Source organism: Oncorhynchus tshawytscha, linkage group LG10 (genome assembly GCF_018296145.1).
Source record: "Oncorhynchus tshawytscha isolate Ot180627B linkage group LG10, Otsh_v2.0, whole genome shotgun sequence".
NCBI classification, from domain to species: Eukaryota; Metazoa; Chordata; class Actinopteri; order Salmoniformes; family Salmonidae; genus Oncorhynchus; species Oncorhynchus tshawytscha.
The window spans coordinates 12,557,275-12,577,768 of record NC_056438.1 but is presented as its reverse complement, the minus strand read 5'-3'; the positions used below and the strand labels follow the sequence as shown (position 1 = coordinate 12,577,768).

The following is a 20,494-nucleotide window of genomic DNA, read 5'->3' as shown; positions in this document are numbered from 1 at the left end:
GGAAAGAAAACACTCTGACGTTTCCAAAACTGCAAAGATATTGTCTGTGAGTGCCACAGAACTGATGCTACAGGCGAAACCACGATGAAATTTCAATTTATTTGAATGCTTTTCTTGTTTTTGTGAAAATGTTGCCTGCTGAATGCTAGGCTTAATGCTATGCTAGCTATCAATACTCTTACACAAATGCTTGTGTAGCTATGGTTGAAAAGCATATTTTGAAAATCTGAGATGACAGTGTTGTTAACAAAAGGCTAAGCTTGTGAGTGAATACATTTATTTCATTTAATTTTCGATTTTCATGAATAGTTAACGTTGTGTTATGGTAATGAGCTTGAGGCTATGATTACGCTCCCGGATACGGGATTGCTCGACGCAAGAAGTTAACACAGTGTCCAAACGAAGGACCAGAGGTGTGCAGAATGGTGTCGTATGCGTAGAGGTGGATCAAAGAATCACCAGCAGCGAGAGCGACATCATTGATGCATACAGAGAAGAGAGTCGGCCTGAGAATTGAACCCTGTGGCACCCCCATAGAGACCGCCAGAAGTTACGCCACTGCGTTCAGTCTGCCTCTGTTCAAAGCATGAAACCTTTACCCACTGTTGTTCATCTTCATTTGTAGCAAAGATATTATCTGAAAATGTCTCTCCCCTATGTCAGAGCAATAGATATCTATGTCCCCTATGTCAGAGCAATAGATATCTCTGTCCCCTATGTCAGAGCAATAGATATCTCTGTCCCCTATGTCAGAGCAATAGATATCTCTGTCCCCTATGTCAGAGCAATAGATATCTCTGTCCCCTATGTCAGATCAATAGATATCTCTGTCCCCTATGTCAGAGCAATAGATATCTCTGTCCCCTATGTCAGAGCAATAGATATCTCTGTCCCCTATGTCAGAGCAATAGATATCTCTGTCCCCTATGTCAGAGCAATAGATATCTCTGTCCCCTATGTCAGAGCAATAGATATCTCTGTCCCCTATGTCAGAGCAATAGATATCTATGTCCCCTATGTCAGAGAAATATATATCTCTGTCCCCTATGTCAGAGCAATAGATATCTCTGTCCCCTATGTCAGAGCAATAGATATCTATGTCCCCTATGTCAGAGCAATAGATATCTCTCTCGTCTATGTCAGAGCAATAGATATCTCTGTCCCCTATGTCAGAGCAATAGATATCTCTGTCCCCTATGTCAGAGCAATAGATATCTCTGTCCCCTATGTCAGAGCAATAGATATCTCTGTCCCCTATGTCAGAGCAATAGATATCTCTGTCCCCTATGTCAGAGCAATAGATATCTCTGTCCCCTATGTCAGAGCAATAGATATCTCTGTCCCCTATGTCAGAGCAATAGATATCTTTGTCCCCTATGTCAGAGCAATAGATATCTCTGTCCCCTATGTCAGAGCAATATATATCTCTGTCTCCTATGTCAGAGCCGGGGTAGCAGTTAGCCTAGTGGTTAGAGCGTTGGACTTTTAACCGAAAGGTTGCAAGATCGAATCCCCAAACCCCGAAGGTAAAAATCTGTTCATTGAAAATAAGAATGTTTTCTTAACTGACTTGCTTAGTTAAATAAAGGTCAATGTTTTAAAAAAGAGCCATAGATAGCTCTCTCCACTATATCAGAGCAATATATATCTATATACCATTAACACTATGCGCATACTCTATGTATTGTATATCTATGGTCCTGCCATTCAGGTGGGGAGGGAGACACCTAGTGGTGAAACATGAGAACGCATCTTGGATTTGAGTGACCAGCTACACTTACAGGTGTTAGTAAAGAGTGTCCTGACTGTCAGTTTACATTAGAACCATGCATATACATTTAGTCGGCTTGGAAAACTTGATTTAGTCTTATTTTGGGTTTGTTTGTTTTGGTGGACTGAATATTTCCATGGTAACAGTAACATCCCCACTCTGGTGTTCGGACCCACTACCTTTTCGGAATGCTAATGTACAGTGTTTGGCCCTAACACGGAACCCAAACCGGCTGCGCGCGTGCGCCATCGTGCATAAATTAATTTTGTCCACCCACACCAAACGCGACCACGACACGCAGGTTAAACTATCAAAACAAAACAAACCTGATACAGGTATTTGTGGATGACATAATGAATGGTAGTGATACAGGTATTTGTGGATGACATAATGAATGGTAGTGATACAGGTATTTGTGGATGACATAATGAATGATAGTGACAGGTATTTGTGGATGACATAATGAATGGTAGTGATACAGGTATTTGTGGATGACATAATGAATGGTAGTGATACAGGTATTTGTGGATGACATAATGAATGGTTGTGATACAGGTATTTGTGGATGACATAATGAATGGTAGTGATACAGGTATTTGTGGATGACAGAATGAATGGTAGTGATATGAATGATAGTGACAGGTATTTGTGGATGACATAATGAATGGTAGTGATACAGGTATTTGTGGATGACATAATGAATGGTAGTGATACAGGTATTTGTGGATGACATAATGAATGATAGTGACAGGTATTTGGAGGGATGTAAAACATTTGGTAATATGGGGAGAGGATTGTTGATTTTGCAAAACATTTTGTGATCGCAGAATTGCAAAAGTCTGGATGGACTTGATTGCTGGGAAGCCGTAACGTACCAGATCTGCCTGGTGGTCCAGGAGGTCCGGGGGGTCCTGGTAATCCTGGTCCTCCTGGTAGGCCCTCAGGGCCGTAGCTCTGTCTGCCGGGGTTACCCCTCTCTCCCTTAGGTCCTAAGGTGCCAGGGAACCCTGGGCTGCCTTCTCGACCTTGGGAGATGGAAGAGAGAGGAGGAGAGAAGAGAGGAGGAGGGAGGAGATAACAGGAGAGGAGGAGAGAGGAGAGGAGAGAGGAGGAGAGAAGAGAGGAGGAGGGAGGAGATAACAGGAGAGGAGGAGAGAGGATTAGAGAGGAGGAGAGAGGAGAGAAGAGAGGAGGAGGGAGGAGATAACAGGAGAGGAGGAGAGAGGAGGAGAGAGGAGAGAAGAGAGGAGGAGGGAGGAGATAACAGGAGGGGAGGAGAGAGGAGAGGAGAGAGGAGGAGAGAGGAGAGGAGAGAGGAGGAGAGAGGAGAGAAGAGAGGAGGAGGGAGGAGATAACAGGAGAGGAGGAGAGAGGAGGAGAGAGGAGAGAAGAGAGGAGGAGGGAGGAGATAACAGGAGGGGAGGAGAGAGGAGAGGAGAGAGGAGGAGAGAGGAGAGAAGAGAGGAGGAGAGAGGAGAGAGAGAGAGGAGGAGGGGAGGAGGAGAGAGAGGAGGAGAGAGGAGAGGAGAGAGGAGAGAGGAGGAGGAGAGAGGAGGAGAGAGGAGAGGAGAGAGGAGAGAGGAGGAGAGAGGAGGAGAGAGGAGAGAAGAGAGGAGGAGGGAGGAGATAACAGGAGGGGAGGAGAGAGGAGGAGAGAGGAGAGAAGAGAGGAGGAGGGAGGAGATAACAGGAGGGGAGTAGGGATGGAAGAAAGACAGAAAAGACAACAGAAGAGAGAAAAGAGGGCGGGGTACAAAATGGAACAGAAGGTTTGACTTTTCTCGCCAGTATTAGTTTTGTGTCTTGTGGAAATCAGAGGTGTTTGTGTGTGTCTGTGTATGTTTGCGTGCCTGTATGCATGTGTGTGTCTGCCTGTAAGCATGTGTGTGTGTGTGTGTCTGCGTGCCTGTTTGTGTGTTTGCATGTGTCTGTGTGCAGGCATCTAGATAGTGCATGTTTCTCCGTGTTACCATCGCCGAAGGAGTCGCCTGGTCGTCCTGGTTGTCCTGGAAACCCTGGAGAGCCAGTGTCACCAGGTTGGCCGGGGAAGCCGTCGATACCATTGTCACCTGGTGCTCCTGCAACCAATCAGAGGGGATTGTGGGTATCATTAATACAATTCATTATTTTCATGATACAGTACATAACATGTGTGTGTGTGTGTGTGTCTGTGTGTGTGTGTCACCTTGAACAGCCAACCCCTGTGTGTCTGTGTGTGTGTGTCACCTTGAACAGCCAACCCTTGTGTGTCTGCGTAGATGGGGGGCCCGGGAGGCCCCTGTTCCCCCTGGTCACCCTAAAAGACAAACAGAGAAAAACGAAATATGTTCACTTTAGCACCCCCTGCTGGCAGACTGGTACCTAGTAACCCTAAACCCTCTCAGAACAAGACTGCGGACAAGGGCTGCCCAATTCGGATCTTTATCTACTATTTTGTCTTTTGACTAATCAGATCAGCTCTTCTGCCAATAATTGGGCAATAGATCAGAATTGGGCTGCCTATTCAAGGCAACATTACCTGACATTCAGTTTGTAACAAGTACACAGTCATGCATTCATTTATTGAAAGAAGTATTTTTTCCCCTCTTGGCTTACCTTAGGTCCACTGTAGCCTGGTTGCCCGGGGAACCCTGGACTGCCTGTGAATCCCTGTGTGGGTGAGAGATGCATCAGTTCATTTGTTAATTGGTTCATTCATCTGATCATCCATTTATAAATCAATTCATTATTTAATTTAGGTGTGTGTGTGTGTGTGTGTGTGTCCTACTGGTCTTCCTGGAGATCCGGGAGGTCCATTAAAACCAGGAGGACCCTGCCAAGAGAGAAGAAGAAAAAAGATGGCCGCCAGAGAATAGTTTAGAATCAGAGTCCAGAATCCCAAACAGCATAACATCCCTCTGGGTGTGTAACAATAATACATATTTTGGCCTGGGATAGAGGGAGTTTACACCAGATTTCTTAAACCAATCATTGTCTTTCAAATCAGTGAAGGGAAGGAAAAAAAGTGCACACTTTGGGAGGAAGGACAGATAATGGGGACTCTGAGGTGGTAGCAGATAATCTGACATAGAAGGAGGGGAGGAGCTTACCCGTCCCCCTGGATACCCCAGAATTCCATTCTCTCCCTTCTCGCCAGGATAGCCAAAAGGACCCTGACAACAGAGGTATGAGTCAAACATTTATAACATACAACTGCATGCTAAATGAAAACCTATTCACTAGTAGTGCACTACATTTGACCTGCAGGGCCTATAAGACTTTGGCCTACAAGGCTCTTTTGCTCGACCGCAAAGAGATATTCAATTCTATAAATCTTTATTGACCCCAACAGACAAGACAGACACACTTACAGGTGGGCCGGTTCTACCAGATGGTCCACGCACTCCTTTGTAACCCACTTCCCCCTGAGAGAGAGAGAGAGAGAGAGAGAGAGAGAGAGAGAGAGAGAGAGAGAGAGAGAGAGAGAGAGAGGGAGGGAGGGGGAGAGATGGGGTGGTTGGAGAGAGGAGGAGGGAGAGGGTGAGTATCACTACCATTCATTATGCGGGTCATCCACAAATACCTGTATCACTACCATTCATTATGTCGAAGGGGAGGAGGGAGGGGTGGTTAAAGGGGAGGAGGGAGGGGTGGTTGAAGGGGAGGAGGGGATCCACAAATGAAGGGGAGGAGGGAGGGGTAGTTGGAGGGGAGGAGGGAGGGGAGGGCCTGTGGAGGAGGAGGGAGGGGTGGTTGGAGGGGAGGAGGGAGGGGTGGTATCACTACCATTCATTATGTCATCCACAAATACCTGTATCACTACCATTCATTATGTCATCCACAAATACCTGTATCACTACCATTCATTATGTCATCCACAAATACCTGTATCACTACCATTCATTATGTCATCCACATATACCTGTATCACTACCATTCATTATGTCATCCACAGCTGACAGCACAGCTGCTGGTTATTGGCATCACCACAAGCAGATGGACATCAGTGTGACCAGATGGAGGCAAGTCAACATCAGTCCCAGCATTGACACATATCACCAGTGAACATTAACTGTCACCTCCTGCAGTGCCCCCCCCCCCCTCCCCCCACCACCTCAGTCTCCCACCCCTCCTGCTCCTGTCTGTGTTACCTTATCTCCTTTGTAGATGGTGGTAATAGATGAGCCTACTAGCGACTCGTCGCCGGGCACGCCTCGAGGTCCGGGTGGCCCCGTGTTGCCCTGGTGATTCAGAGGAGAACACTTGTCAGTCAGTCGTTATCAGCCAATCAGACCGGAGGATGAGGAGGTTGGGATGTTGAGAGGCAGGGGGGTAAAGATAGGAAGAGCGAGATGTGGAGCGAGAAAAGAGAGAGGGGGAATAATGAGGGATGAAGAAAGAGGGATGTGGGAGAAATAGGAAACAAATGAAAGAAAAAAAGAGTGTTAGGAGGTGATAAAAGAAGAAGACAGGGAGGAAAAGAAGAAGATGAGAGAGTGAGGTGTAGGGGATGAGATAGTAGAGGGTGGAATATCAGAAGAGAGAGAGAAAGGAGTGAAAGACAGAGAGAGAAAGAGAGAGAAACATAGAGAGAGCTCTGGGCTACATTATCTTTCTTCCTAAGGGAAATAAAGGGAAATAAAGAGAAATAAAGGGAAATACAGGGAAATAAAGGGAAATAGAGAGAAATAAAGGGAAATAAAGGGAAATAAAGCCACACAGGAAGTTGGAGGAAGTGATTCCAGAACCAATCACAGACCACAACATGCCTGCCCACAGTTTAGAGATTATATGGTTTGAAATATTTAATGCAGTGCATTTTACTGGAGGAATATTATACAATGTAGCAGGCATATTATTAGTTGGTAATGTTATAGATATGCTACATGTAAGTGTCTGTTTTGACCAATTAAAGGTAGTCTCATTACAGACAATACATAGGTCAAATTATGGGGGTGATGGAAAGTACTAGAATAATCTCTGAGCTGCCATCCAACAGTAAGGAATCATATTGTTTTTGTAATGGTACATGACAACTGTACTCCATCCAATAACATTTTTGATCTCGATCATTTTAAAATCAGATTTGATACGAGATCAGATTCAGAATAAGAAACAAAATGGCCGCCTCCATAGGGCTCCAGTCATCCCAGTGGCAGCACTGTCATGCAATAATAAACTGTACACCATTCAAGACAAGGTGATATTTTAATAATTGAGATGGAACAAACCAGAGGGGGCTAGTGAGGGGAGGATAGCTCCTAATGATGACTGAAATGGAGTGAACTGAACGGTACTTACAGATGAAGTCGGAAGTTTACATACAACTTAGCCGAATACATTTAAACTTGCCAGAGCTATAGCTTGTTAACAAGAAATTTGTGGAGTGGTTGAAAAACGAGTTTTAACGACTCCAACCTAAGTGTATGTAAACTTCCGACTTCAACTGTATTATATAACACATGATAGTGATACCATTCCATTTATTCCATTCTAGTCATCCTCCTATATCTCCACCCACCAACCTCCACTGATATGGGTGACATTTTGAGGTAGATGTGTCAGTGGAAAAACTAGAGAGAAGAGGGGGATGAGGGAGGAGTTTAGGAGAGATGGAAGGAGGGGTGGGGGAGGGTAGAGGTCCTGTTTCATTGGAGAAAGGTGGGGAGAGATGGAAGGGGGTTGAATAGAGGTGAGGAGGATGTGTCAAACCATCACCAAGATAGATGACATGCACACAGAGGTCAGACAGACAACCACAATCATGTACTTCAACCACACACACACACACACACACACACACACACACACACACACACACACACACACACACACACACACACACACACACACACACACACACACACACACACACACAAACACAGCTAGAAAACCATAAGCCTGCTGTCTTTAGTTTGATTTGGAGTGAGGAAAGGTTACTGATACAGAGGGGTGAAAGGTTACTGATACAGAGGGGTGAAAAGGTTACTGATACAGAGGTGTGAAAGGTTACTGATACAGAGGGTGAAAGGTTACTGATACAGAGGGGTGAAAGGTTACTGATACAGAGGGGTGAAAGGGTACTGATACAGAGGGGTGAAAGGTTAGTGATACAGAGGGGTGAAAGGTTACTGATACAGAGGTGTGAAAGGTTAGTGATACAGAGGGGTGAAAGGTTACTGATACAGAGGTGTGAAAGGTTAGTGATACAAATGTGTGAATTATGACTGTATCCCAAATGGTAGCCTCTTCCCAGGGCCCATAGGGCTATAGTCAAAAGTGGTGCACTATACAGGGTATCATATGGAAAGCAACTGATGTCATATTTCTAAAGTCTAAATCTAGCTACACGTTTCCATTCTGAGGTGTGTTTATGGTTGAGTGGAATGAGTGAAAAGGAAGCTAAAATGTAATAAACTGATATAATAAATAAATAAATTACTGTATCAATCGATGTGATCAGTGATAAGAAGGGTTACGTAGGGTGGTGGCGGGTACTCCTAGTTGTGTGTTGTAACGGTGCGTACAATCTATCAGAAATGCCCTCAACAATTAACAGGTAAACTAATTAAACTAGGTAGAATAGGGAGCTTGTGTTATTTAGTAACGATGAGTACCTTAGCTCCTGGCTCCCCCCGGAAGCCGAGGCTGGGGCTCCCCTGGAAAACAAGAGTGGGTATTGCATTTGGAAAACATGGGCCTACATGGGGCAGGCATTATAACAGCACGAGTGTAATGGTATGAAGTCTACAATCTCAATGTAAGTCTACTGAAACCAAAGTTTCTAATAGGGACTAAATACATACAGTGGGGCAAAAAAGTATTTAGTCAGCCACCAATTGTGCAAGTTCTCCCACTTAAAAAGATGAGAGAGGCCTGTAATTTTCATCATAGGTACACTTCAACTATGACAGACAAAATGAGAAAAAAAATCCAGAAAATCACATTGTAGGATTTTAGGGAGGGACTGGGAGACATGTCAGAATCGAGGCAAAGATGAACATAGCAACGTACAGAGAGATCCTTGATGAAAACCTGCTCCAGAAGGACAATGACCTAAGCACACAGCTAAGACAAAGCAGGAGTGGCTTCGGGACAACTCTCTGAATGTCCTTGAGTGGCCCAGTCAGAGCCCAGACTTAAACCCGATCACACCTGAAAATAGCTGTGCAGCAATGCTCCCCATCCAACCTGACAGAGCTTAAGAGGATCTGCAGAGAAGAATGGGAGAAACTCCCTAAAAACAGGTGTACCCAAGGAGACTTGAGGCTGTAATCGCTGCCAAAGGTGCTTCAACAAAGTACTGAGTAAAGGGTCTGAATACTTATGTAAATGTGATATTTCAGTTTTTTAAAAATAAATTAGCAACAATTTCTAAAAAACTTTTTTTTGCTTTGTCATTATGGGGTGTGTGTAGATAAATCAGATTATTATTAAAACATTTAAAAAAAATAATTGTAATGTAATAAAATGTGGAAAAAGTCAAGGGGTCTGAATACTTTCCGAAGGCACTTTGCTTTTCATTAGTCACTACCTCTACAAATATTTGTGGGTGTGTGTCAGCTAATGCTTTTACTATACAATAATCCTAGAATTAGCCATATAATAAGCAATCTACATTCATTAACAACAAAAGCAACATTACGCAAACGGCTTCCACTACTTCAGAGCACACACTGCCCCCTATCTGTTTGGTGATGTTATTACACTGACGTCAGAGGTCAGCTGTCTAGTGTTGTCCAGTACTCTCAGGTCAGAGGTCAAGTGTCTAGTGTTGTCCAGTACTTACTACAGGACCAGGGGGACCGGGGGGACCTGGATTACCCTGGAGAAGAACACAACACAAATACAGGAAGTCAGTCAGTCATGAATCATCAGACAATAAAGATAAGTATGTTCCCCCAAGTAACTAGCTTTAGTCATATTAATTCATGTCTAGATTAAACATGACAAGTCAACAGCTTTAGTCATATTAATTCATGTCTAGATTAAACATGACAAGTCACTAGCTTTAGTCATATTAATTCATGTCTAGATTAAACATGACAAGTCAACAGCTTTAGTCCTATTAATTTGTCTAGATTAAACATGACAAGTCAACAGCTTTAGTCATATTAATTCATGTCTAGATTAAACATGACAAGTCAACAGCTTTAGTCCTATTAATTCATGTCTAGATTAAACATGACAAGTCAACAGCTTTAGTCATATTAATTCATGTCTAGATTAAACATGACAAGTCAACAGCTTTAGTCATATTAATTCATGTCTAGATTAAACATGACAAGTCAACAGCTTTAGTCATATTAATTCATGTCTAGATTAAACATGACAAGTCAACAGCTTTAGTCATATTAATTCATGTCTAGATTAAACATGACAAGTCAACAGCTTTAGTCATATTAATTCATGTCTAGATTAAACATGACAAGTCAACAGCTTTAGTCATATTAATTCATGTCTAGATTAAACATGACAAGTCAACAGCTTTAGTCATATTAATTCATGTCTAGATTAAACATGACAAGTCAACAGCTTTAGTCATATTAATTCATGTCTAGATTAAACATGACAAGTCACTAGCTTTAGTCATATTAATTCATGTCTAGATTAAACATGACAAGTCAACAGCTTTAGTCATATTAATTCATGTCTAGATTAAACATGACAAGTCAACAGCTTTAGGTATTAAATGTCTAGATTAAACATGACAAGTCACTTTAGCTTTAGTCATAGCTTTAGTCAATTAATTCATGTCTAGATTAAACATGACAAGTCAACAGCTTTAGTCATATTAATTCATGTCTAGTCATATTAATTCATCTAGATTAAACATGACAAGTCAACAGCTTTAGTCCTATTAATTCATGTCTAGATTAAACATGACAAGTCACTAGCTTTAGTCATATTAATTCATGTCTAGATTAAACATGACAAGTCAACAGCTTTGTCATATTAATTCATGTCTAGATTAAACATGACAAGTCAACAGCTTTAGTCCTATTAAATGTAGATGACAAGTCAACAGCTTTAGTCTATTAATTCATGTCTAGAATAACAGGTCTTCTGTCTGTCTGTCTAATGTGTCTGTCTGTCTGAGTGTGTGTGTCTGTCTGTCTGTCTGTCTGTGTTCTGTGTGTGGTTCTGTGTGTGTGTGTGTGTGTGTGTGTGTGTGTGTGTTTGTGTGTGTGTATCTGTCTGTGTGTGTGTGTGTATCTGTCTATGTGTGTGTGTGTGTGTGGTTCTGTGTGTGTGTGTGTGTATCTGTGTGTGTGTGTGTGTGTGTGTATCTGTCTATGTGTGTGTGTGTAGTTCTGTGTGTGTGTGTATGTGTGTGTATCTGTCTATGTGTGTGTTTGTGTGTGTGTGTGTGTGTGTTCTGTGTGTGTATCTGTGTGTGTGTGTGTTTGTGTGTGGTTCTGTGTGTGTATCTGTCTATGTGTGTGTTTTTGTGTGTGGTTCTGTGTGTGTATCTGTCTATGTGTGTGTGTGTGTGTGGTTCTGTGTGTGTATCTGTCTATGTGTGTGTGTGGTTCTGTGTGTGTATCTGTCTATGTGTGTGTGTTTGTGTGTGGTTCTGTGTGCGTATCTGTCTATGTGTGTGTTTGTGTGTGCACATACAAGGAATCCATCAGGACCATCAGGACCACTGGGGCCGATGTCACCAGGCCTTCCATTAGGGCCTCTAGGACCCTGAGAAGAGAAACAGAACGCATAGAGACGGGTCAGGAACACAGAACACATAGAACCGGGTCAGGAACACAGAACACATAGAACCGGGTCAGGAACACAGAACACATAGAACGCGGTCAGGAACACAGAACACATAGAACCCTTTAGAACTGGGTCAGGAACACATCAAGTTATCAATTACACCACATATACATCATGAAATATAGTATATTGATGTCTAGGAATTAGTTGCCTTACAGGTACACCGTCCAGTCCAGGCAAACCAGGAGCTCCCTGTCAGGAGAGAAGACCAACTGTGAGTTAAACAACTGCCATTACTTCATTATAAACATACATGTAGATGTAGTGGAGTGAGGGAGGACACGAGGGAGGCAGGGAGGGTGTTTCAGGTCGGACCGACCTCAATGGATGGCCCAAGATGATGTCATAGCATAGCAACAACAGTATCCCCCTTCCTCTAAACAATCTCCAGGATAGGACAACAGGAAAGGAGGGGGAGAGGCATGGAAGTCAAACTTTTCCTTATAACATTCTTCTGTGTGTGTGTGTGTGTGTGTGTGTGTGTGTGTGTGTGTGTGTATACGTTACCTCTCTGGTTCCAACATATACAGGTTCGCCCTTCTGCCCTTTAGGACCCGTAGGCCCCTGAGAGAGAGAGAGAGAGAGAGAGAGACAGAGAGCGAGATTGGTGTGACACAGGGAAGAAACTCAGGCGGTATGCTAATTTGGTATAGTGCACACCTAACTCACTCTATTAAATTAATCAAAACAGGAACATTTTACATTTGGCTAGAAATGTAAAAGGAAATTATCTCAAAAGAGAAAAATATCCTCCTGTGTACTACCTACGGTATACACCCCCCACTAGAATCCCCATACTTTAATGAAGACAGCTTCTCCATCCTGGAGGAGGAAATCAGTCATTTCCAGGCCCAGGGACATGTACTAGTCTGTGGCGACCTAAATTCCAGAACTGGACAAGAACCTGTCACCCTCAGCACACAGGGGGACAAACACCTACCTGGAGGTGACAGCATTCACTCCCCCATATGCCCCCTTAGACACAACTACGACAGCATAACCAACAAAAACGATTCACAACTCCTGCAGGTCACACTGGGTATTGTCATGACGTTGGCCTGTGGGTAACGTTTATGACCCCCCCCATAAATACCTTTCTCCCTTCCCTCTCTCTTGACTCTTCAGAGGGACTCTTGAATAGCCTTTGTTAAACAGAGATTCCGGGAACATCAGAAGGTAGGAGGAAATGAACCACATTCAGGTAATCCAACCAGTTGAACATATGCGTGGGTACTTAATGAATATGATGTCAGTTCGGTTGTCATCTGAGACATTCTCATCAATGATATGATGACATAAACGGTACAGTGGAAAGTCTACACATTATAGATTCACATGGAATTGTTATGCAATTTAAATGTTTGAATATAAAATTATTGGTGAAAATATTAAAGGTAATTTTAGCTTCCAAATTAGAAATTTGGGTTTTCATAAGGTTAGGGCTCTGCTCAATCAGTGGACCGCCCCTCTGAAGAGACATGGGTTATAAAACTATGAAAACACTCCCTCGTCTATATAAGCCCTTGACGAAAATGTAACCTCCTGTGCCGAGGATGTGAGGACGACGGTCCATATGTTGAAAGGACTAACATGTCAACTACAGAACTAAGCCAACCTCAGCGTGAGGTTTGGTTGTGAATGCTATAAACTTTGAACTCTTACTCACTAAAGAAGTGAGACATCCTAGCCGATGAGTTAGCAACAGCAGCTGTAAACATGGGCTAGGAAAGGACGGACAGAGTATTCCATCTACCAAACAACAACAACACTACAACGTATCCCGTTCACCACCAGAGACACTCTTCAAAGGACAAAGGACTCGGTTTGGCAACACGGCCTTCCATCTAGCACCAACCTACTGAAGCGCAGCTCAGAGTAAATATTTATTGCATTTTCCTTTTCCAAATGGGCGGTAATTTAGAATGCATAAGATACTGTATTTACGATAGCACAGCTTCGCCCTTTTTTTCCTCAGTCTTCCCGCTCTTTCACTCAAACCCAGCCCCTTTTCTTTTTTTAACCAGCTGCCATATCTGTTCCGTCCGCTAGGGACGTTTTCCTTTATGACATCATTTGTAATCAAGGTATGGTTCATTCTGTGTATATGTAATTCTGTGTGATTAGTTAGGTATTTAATAAATAATTAAACCCAATTTTGTATTGCTGATTCAACTTGTTAGCCAGGGTTCGTGAAGATAACCAATCATTTACAACTTTCAGATGAGACTGAAATAAGGTGACGATTAATATTGACTGCTATTGATGTACAATATTACTTGGTCTTTAAGAGATTATTCGGAAGATAACAGCTCTATAAATATTATTTTGTGGTGCCCCGACTTTCTAGTTAATTACATTTACATGATTAGCTCAATCAGGTGATATTAATTATGGAGAAAGGATTTTATAGAATAGAATAGCATATCACTTAATCTGGCATAGCCAAAGACACGACAGTATGTACATAGTCAATGGTAAGCTTCGAGGGGACTCCTAGGGTAGGTACACCTATAGCTCATCTCTTGGCAGTAGTACTGTAGACTACTTTATCACTGACCTCAACCCAGAGTCTCTCAGAGCATTCACAGTCAGCCCACTGACACCCCTATCAGACCGCAGCAAAATCACAGTCTACTTGAACAGAGAAATACTCAATCATGAGGCATCAAAGCCAAAGGAACTGAATAATATTAAGAAATGCTATAGATGGAAGGAAAATACCTCCTGGACAAAACATTTCACTGTAATATTGAAGATGTAAACTTGGCAGTGGAAACCCTAAACAGTATTTTTGACCTCTCAGCTTCCCTATCAAATAAAAAAAATTCAACGCAAAACCGACGAAAATTAACAACAATGACAAATGGTTTGATGAAGAATGCAAAAACCTCAGAAAGAAATTGAGAAACCTATCCAATGAAAAACAGAGACCCAGAAAACCTGAGACTACGCCTTCACTAAGGAGAATCACTAAAACTAAAAATCAGAAATACACTATGGAAAAAGAAGGAACAGCACGTCAGAAATCAGCTCAATGTAATTGAAGAATCCATAGACTCAGACCACTTCTGGGAAAATCGGGAAAACACGAAACAAACAACAACACGAATAGTTATGTATCCAAAATGGAGATGTTTGGGTAAACCACTTCTCTCCAAACCAAAAAGGCCTGTGGTGTTGATACTATCCTAAATGAAATGATCAAATATACAAATTACAATTGGCAATACTAAAACTCTTTAACATCTTCCTTAGCTCTGGCATCTTCCCCAATATTTTGAACCAAGGAGTGATCACCCCAATCCACAAAAGTGGAGACAAATTTGACTCCAATAACTACCGTGGGATATGCCTCAACAGCAACCCTGATAAAATGCTATGCATTATAATTGACAGCAGACTATAATATTTCCTCAGTGAGAACAATGTACTGAGCAACTGTCAAATATATTTTTTTACCAAATTAACAGACCACATATTCACCCTGCACACCCAAATTGACAAACAAACAAACCAAAAGAAAAGCAACGTCTTCTCATGCTTTGTTGATTTAAAAAAAGGGGGGCTGCAATACAAATGGATGAAGAGTGGTGTTTGGGGAAAAACATACAACGTCAAATCCATATAAACAAACAACAAGTGTGTGGTTAAATTGGCAAAAAAGACACACATTTCTTTCCACAGGGCCGTGGGGTAAGACAGGGATGCAGCTTAAGCCCCACCCACTTCAACATATATATCAACGAATTGGTGAGGGCACTCAAACAGTCTGCAGCACCTGGCCTCACCCTACTAGAATCTGAAGTCAAATGTCTACTGTTTGCTGATGCTCTGGTGCTTCTGTCCTCAACCAAGGAGGGCCTACAGAAGCACCTAGATCTTCTGCACAGATTCCTGGGCCCTGACAGACCTGGGTAAATCTCAGTAAAAAATAATGGTGTTCCAAAAAAGGTCTAGTCACCAGGACCACAAATACCATCTAGACACAGTTGCCCTAAAGCACACAAACTACACATACCTCGGCCTAAACATCAGCACCACAGGTAACTTCCACAAAGCTGTGAACGATCTGAGACAAGGCAAGAAGGGTTTTCTATGCCATCAAAAGGAACATCAAATGTGACATCCCAATTAGGATTTGCAAAAAATACTTGAATCAGTTATAGAACCCATTGCTCTTCATTGTTCTTCTCTGGTGTACACCCACCAACCAATAATTCACAAATTGGGACAAACACCAAACTGAGACTCTGCAGGCAAATTCTGCTAAAATATTGTCCGCGTACAACGTAAAATACCAAATAATGCATGCAGAGCAGAATGAGGCCGATACCCGCTAATTATCCAAATCCAGAAAATAAACGTTAAATTCTACAACCACTTAAAAGGAAGAGATTCCCAAATCTTCCATAACAAAGCCATCACCTACAGAGAGATGGAGAAGTCCCCTAAGCAAGCTGGTCCTGAGGCTCTGTTCACAAACACAAACAGACGCCACAGAGCCCAGGAACAGAAACACAATTAGACCCAACCAAATCATGAGAAAACAAAAAGATAATTACTTGACATATTGGAAATAATTAACACAAACACTGATCAAACTAGAATGCTATTTGGCCCTAAACAGAGTGTACACAGTGGCAGAATACCTGACCACTGTGACTGACCCAAAATTAAGGAAAGTTTTGACAATGTACAGACTCAGTGAGCATAGCCTTGCTATTGAGAAAGGCCTCTGTAGGCAGACCTGGCTCTCAAGAGAAGACTGCCCACAAAATGAGGTGGAAACTGAGCTGTACTTCCTAACCTCCTGTCAAATGTATGACCATATTAGAGACACATACTTCCCTCAGATTAAACAGACCCACAAAGAATTCAAAACAAATCCAATTTTGATAAACTCCCATATCTACTGGGTGAAATACCACAGTGTGCATGACAGCAGCAATATGTGTGACCTGTTGCCACAAGAAAAGGTCAACCAGTGAAGAACACACATCATTGTAAACACAACCCATATTTATGCTTATTTACCTTCCTGTTTGTACTTTAACTCTTTGCACATCATTACACCACTGTATATATACATAACATGACATTTGAAATGTCTTTATTCTTTTGGAACTTTTGTGACTAATGTTTACTGTTCATTTTGATTGTTTATTTCACTTTTGTATATTATCTACTTCACTTGCTTTGGTAATGTTAACATATATGTTTCCCATGCCAATAAAGCCCCTTGAATTGAATTGAGAGAGAGAGAGAGATAGAGAGGAAGAGGAAGAGAGAGTGAGAGAGGAAGAGGAAGAGAGAGTGAGAGAGGAAGAGGAATAGATAGTGAGAGAGGAAGAGGAATAGATAGTGAGAGAGGAAGAGGAAGAGAGAGTGAGAGAGGAAGAGGAAGAGAGAGTGAGAGAGGAAGAGGAATAGATAGTGAGGAAGAGGAAGAGGAATAGATAGAGAGAGAAGAGGAAGAGGAAGAGAGAGAGTGAGAGAGGAGGAAGAGAGAGAGAGAGAGAGAGGAAGAGAGGAAGAGAGAGAGAAGAGAGAGAGAGACAGAGAGAGACAGAGATAGAGAGAGAGAGAGAGGAAGAGAGAGAGAGAGAGAGGAAGAGAGAGAGAGAGAGAGAGAGGAAGAGAGAGAGAGAGAGAGGAAGAGAGAGAGAGAGAGAGAAGAGAGAGAGAGGAAGAGAGAGAGAGGAAGAGAGAGAGAGAGAGGAAGAGAGAGAGAGAGAGAGAGAGAGAGAGAGAGAGAGGAGAGAGAGAGAGAGAGAGACATTGTGTCATATTGAAGCCAGTAACACCCGGGCAGCCCGCTCACTCTATGCAGAGTTCCCCCTCAGTCAGCAACCATTTGGTTACCGGGCCACCGTTCTAACCGCGGGGCTACTACCCGTTGCTAGATAACTGACTCTTGTTACAGTGATGTTGGTACTGATGTTGGTACTGATGTTACTTACAGAGAATCCAGTTAGGTCCAACAAACACTAAACTACATGACTCTTATTACAGAACCGATGTTCTACAATAACGTCCAAATAGGACATTTAGCAGGCGCTTTTATCCAAAGCCACTTACAGTCATACGTAAATACATATTAAGTAGGGTAGTCCCAGGATTCAAACCCACTATCCTGGTGTCGCAAGTTCAATGCTCTACAGAGGACCCCCAATGGTGTTCCCGGTTAAAGGAAGCTGGTTAGTTTTAGTTATTGTAAATAGAAACTCGACAGTATAAAGCATTAACGTCACAAAGAGGTTTATTTCCAACATGACAGCAGATACAACATAGCCGGTTCAAGCTGAGTCCATCTGCACCCTCTCAAAGGAACCTGAATACCTGGGCCAACAACCAACGAGGAACCTGAATACCTGGGCGATCTTGTATTCAAGATCCTTAATGGCCTGGCTCCCCCTCCACTCAATATTTTTGTTAAACAGAAAACCCAGACATATGGCAGCAGATCCACAAGGTCTGCCATGAGAGGTGACTGTATAGTTCCCCTAAGGAAAAGCACCTTTAGTAAATCTGCATTCTCTGTGAGAGCTTCTCATGTCTGGAATACACTGCCATCAGACACACATAACTGCACCACATATCACACTTTCACAAAATGCTTGAAGACATGGCTAAAGGTCAATCAGATTTGTGAACATGGTCCCTAGCTGTGTGTTGCCGCTCTCCATGTTGTCTGTTGTCTGTAGCTTGTGAGGTGTGGAAACACTTTGTTGCTTTTATGTCTTGCTGCTTTTTGTTCTATGTTGCTCTGTCTGTATGCTATGTCTTGCTTGTTCTATGTTGCTCTGTCTGTATGCTATGTCTTGCTTGTTCTATGTTGCTCTGTCTGTATGTCTTGCTTGTTCTATGTTGCTCTGTCTGTATGCTATGTCTTGCTTGTTCTATGTTGCTATTGTCTATATTGTAATTGTTTTTAATAACCTGCCCAGGGACTGCGGTTGAAAATTAGCCGGCTGGCTAAAACCGGCACTTTTACTGAAACGTTGATTAATGTGCACTGTCCCTGTAAAAATAAAAATAAACTCAATAAACTCACTCAACAACCAATGAGGACCTGCCAATAAAACTATGCGCATCCAATCAGATATATATTTCCAATGTCACACACTGAGCACGTGCGTACCCTTTTCACCAGGTGTGCCTAATAACATGCTGCTTATCTCTCGAGCACTACACCCTGCATCTACAATGATGATAATAGTAGATAATAGACCGTGTAGAGGTTACTCACAGGGAGTCCTGAAGCTCCAGGTATTCCTCCATCTACAGCTCTGGGACCTGGGTCTCCCTGGGTACCGTTACATCCATCAAACCCTGGTAGACCCCTGCCACCGTCCTGACCTGGGTGACCCTGGAGCGAGAGAGAAACAGTTAGGGTGTGTGTGTGTGTGTGTGTGTGTGTTTGTGAGTGCTACAATACTCACTGGGACTCCGTCGTTTCCTGGGAACCCTGGTACGCCCATGGGCCCCTTGTCTCCTTTCAGCCCAGAGGGGCCCATGCGTCCGAAGTGGCCCTTCTCTCCTTTTTGCCCTAAAGGGCCTTGGTCACCTGGGAACCCCTCTGGTCCACCGGGTCCTAATGGCCCCAATGCCCCTGGACGCCCCTGGAGAGAGGGAAGAGGAGGAGGCAGACATGGTGACACAATTCTTAGAAAGTTAATTTAAAAATATTGAGTCTTTAAGCCTTTGAAAGTCAAAGCTGAATGCTTCGGGGAGGAGGAGAGGGAACCCTGACTAACACTTAGACTATGTATAGTAAATGATGATGGTGTGTAAGAGAAAGAGAGAGAGAGAATGCTATTTGGCCCTAAACAGAGAGTACACAGCGGCAGAATACCTGACCACTGTGACTGACCCAAAATTAAGGAAAGCTTTGACTATGTACAGACTCAGTGAGCATAGCCTTGCTATTGAGAAAGGCCTCTGTAGGCAGACATGGCTCTCAAGAGAAGACAGGCTATGTGCTCACTGCACACAAAATGAGGTGGAAACTGAGCTGCACTTCCTAACCTCCTGTCCAATGTATGACCATATAAGAGATACATATTTCCCCCAGATTACACAGATCCACAAAGAATTCGAAAACAAATCCAATTTTGATAAACTCCCATATCTACTGGGTGAAATTCCATAGTGTGCTACCACAGCAGCAAGATTTGTGACCTGTTGCCACAAGAAAAGGGCAACCAGTGAAGAACAAACACCATTGTAAATACAACCCTTATTTATGCTTATTTATTTTCCCTTGTGTACTTTAACCATTTGTACATTGTTACAACACTGTATATATATATATATATATATATATATATATGACATTTGTAATGTCTTTACTGTTTTGAAACTTCTGTATGTGTAATGTTTACTGTTAATTTTGATTGTTTATTTCACTTTTGTATATTATCTACCTCACTTGCTTTGGCAATGTTAACACATGTTTCCCATGCCAATAAAGCCCCTTGAATTGAATTGAATTGAGAGAGAGAGAGAGAGGTATGACAGAGAGTGTGTCTGTGTCTGTGTCTGTGTGTATGCGTGAAGGGGAGACTATCAGTGAGAAAGAGAGCCACAGAGTGTATATATGTGATCATAAACAGGGCTTTTTTGCCAATTAAGGAATTTGTGCAAGAAGGACAACCTTCTCGACCACCATTGTCACCCAATCTTGCACTAGCCAACCATTACCACATGGCGGCGCCAGAGAGCCGTATCACCTGGCTAGGCATTTGACCAGGTGATGTCAGTTAATGATGTCTATGGCAGAACAACTCTCTCTGTGACAGACAAACAGTAATGGGTTAGGGGCGGGTTAAACTAACACTGACATGTGATCATTCTAGTCTTAGTTTACACCCGCTCTCTGTTGTGTCCATCTCTCTCAATTCAATTTAAATTCAATTCAAGGGCTTTATTGGCATGGGAATCATGTGCTAACATTGCCAAAGCAAGTGA

The 20,494-nt window shown here is 42.7% G+C and overlaps 1 protein-coding gene across 1 annotated transcript in view; it reads right to left on the bottom strand.

Moving 5' to 3' along the window:
- Nucleotides 1-20,494, bottom strand: part of LOC112260956 (collagen alpha-6(IV) chain) — a 252,425-nt gene that overhangs the window by 52,220 nt on the left and 179,711 nt on the right. The window contains exons 5-19 of the mRNA XM_042329326.1: nt 18,967-19,146; nt 18,774-18,893; nt 12,032-12,088; nt 11,681-11,716; nt 11,372-11,443; nt 9,540-9,575; nt 8,368-8,409; nt 5,902-5,991; nt 5,122-5,175; nt 4,861-4,923; nt 4,539-4,583; nt 4,367-4,420; nt 3,998-4,067; nt 3,742-3,849; nt 2,647-2,796 (exon numbers count right to left, since the gene is read on the bottom strand). Coding sequence (XP_042185260.1) covers nt 2,647-2,796; nt 3,742-3,849; nt 3,998-4,067; nt 4,367-4,420; nt 4,539-4,583; nt 4,861-4,923; nt 5,122-5,175; nt 5,902-5,991; nt 8,368-8,409; nt 9,540-9,575; nt 11,372-11,443; nt 11,681-11,716; nt 12,032-12,088; nt 18,774-18,893; nt 18,967-19,146 — 1,177 coding nt within the window. The remainder of the gene's footprint in view (nt 1-2,646; nt 2,797-3,741; nt 3,850-3,997; nt 4,068-4,366; nt 4,421-4,538; nt 4,584-4,860; nt 4,924-5,121; nt 5,176-5,901; nt 5,992-8,367; nt 8,410-9,539; nt 9,576-11,371; nt 11,444-11,680; nt 11,717-12,031; nt 12,089-18,773; nt 18,894-18,966; nt 19,147-20,494) is intronic.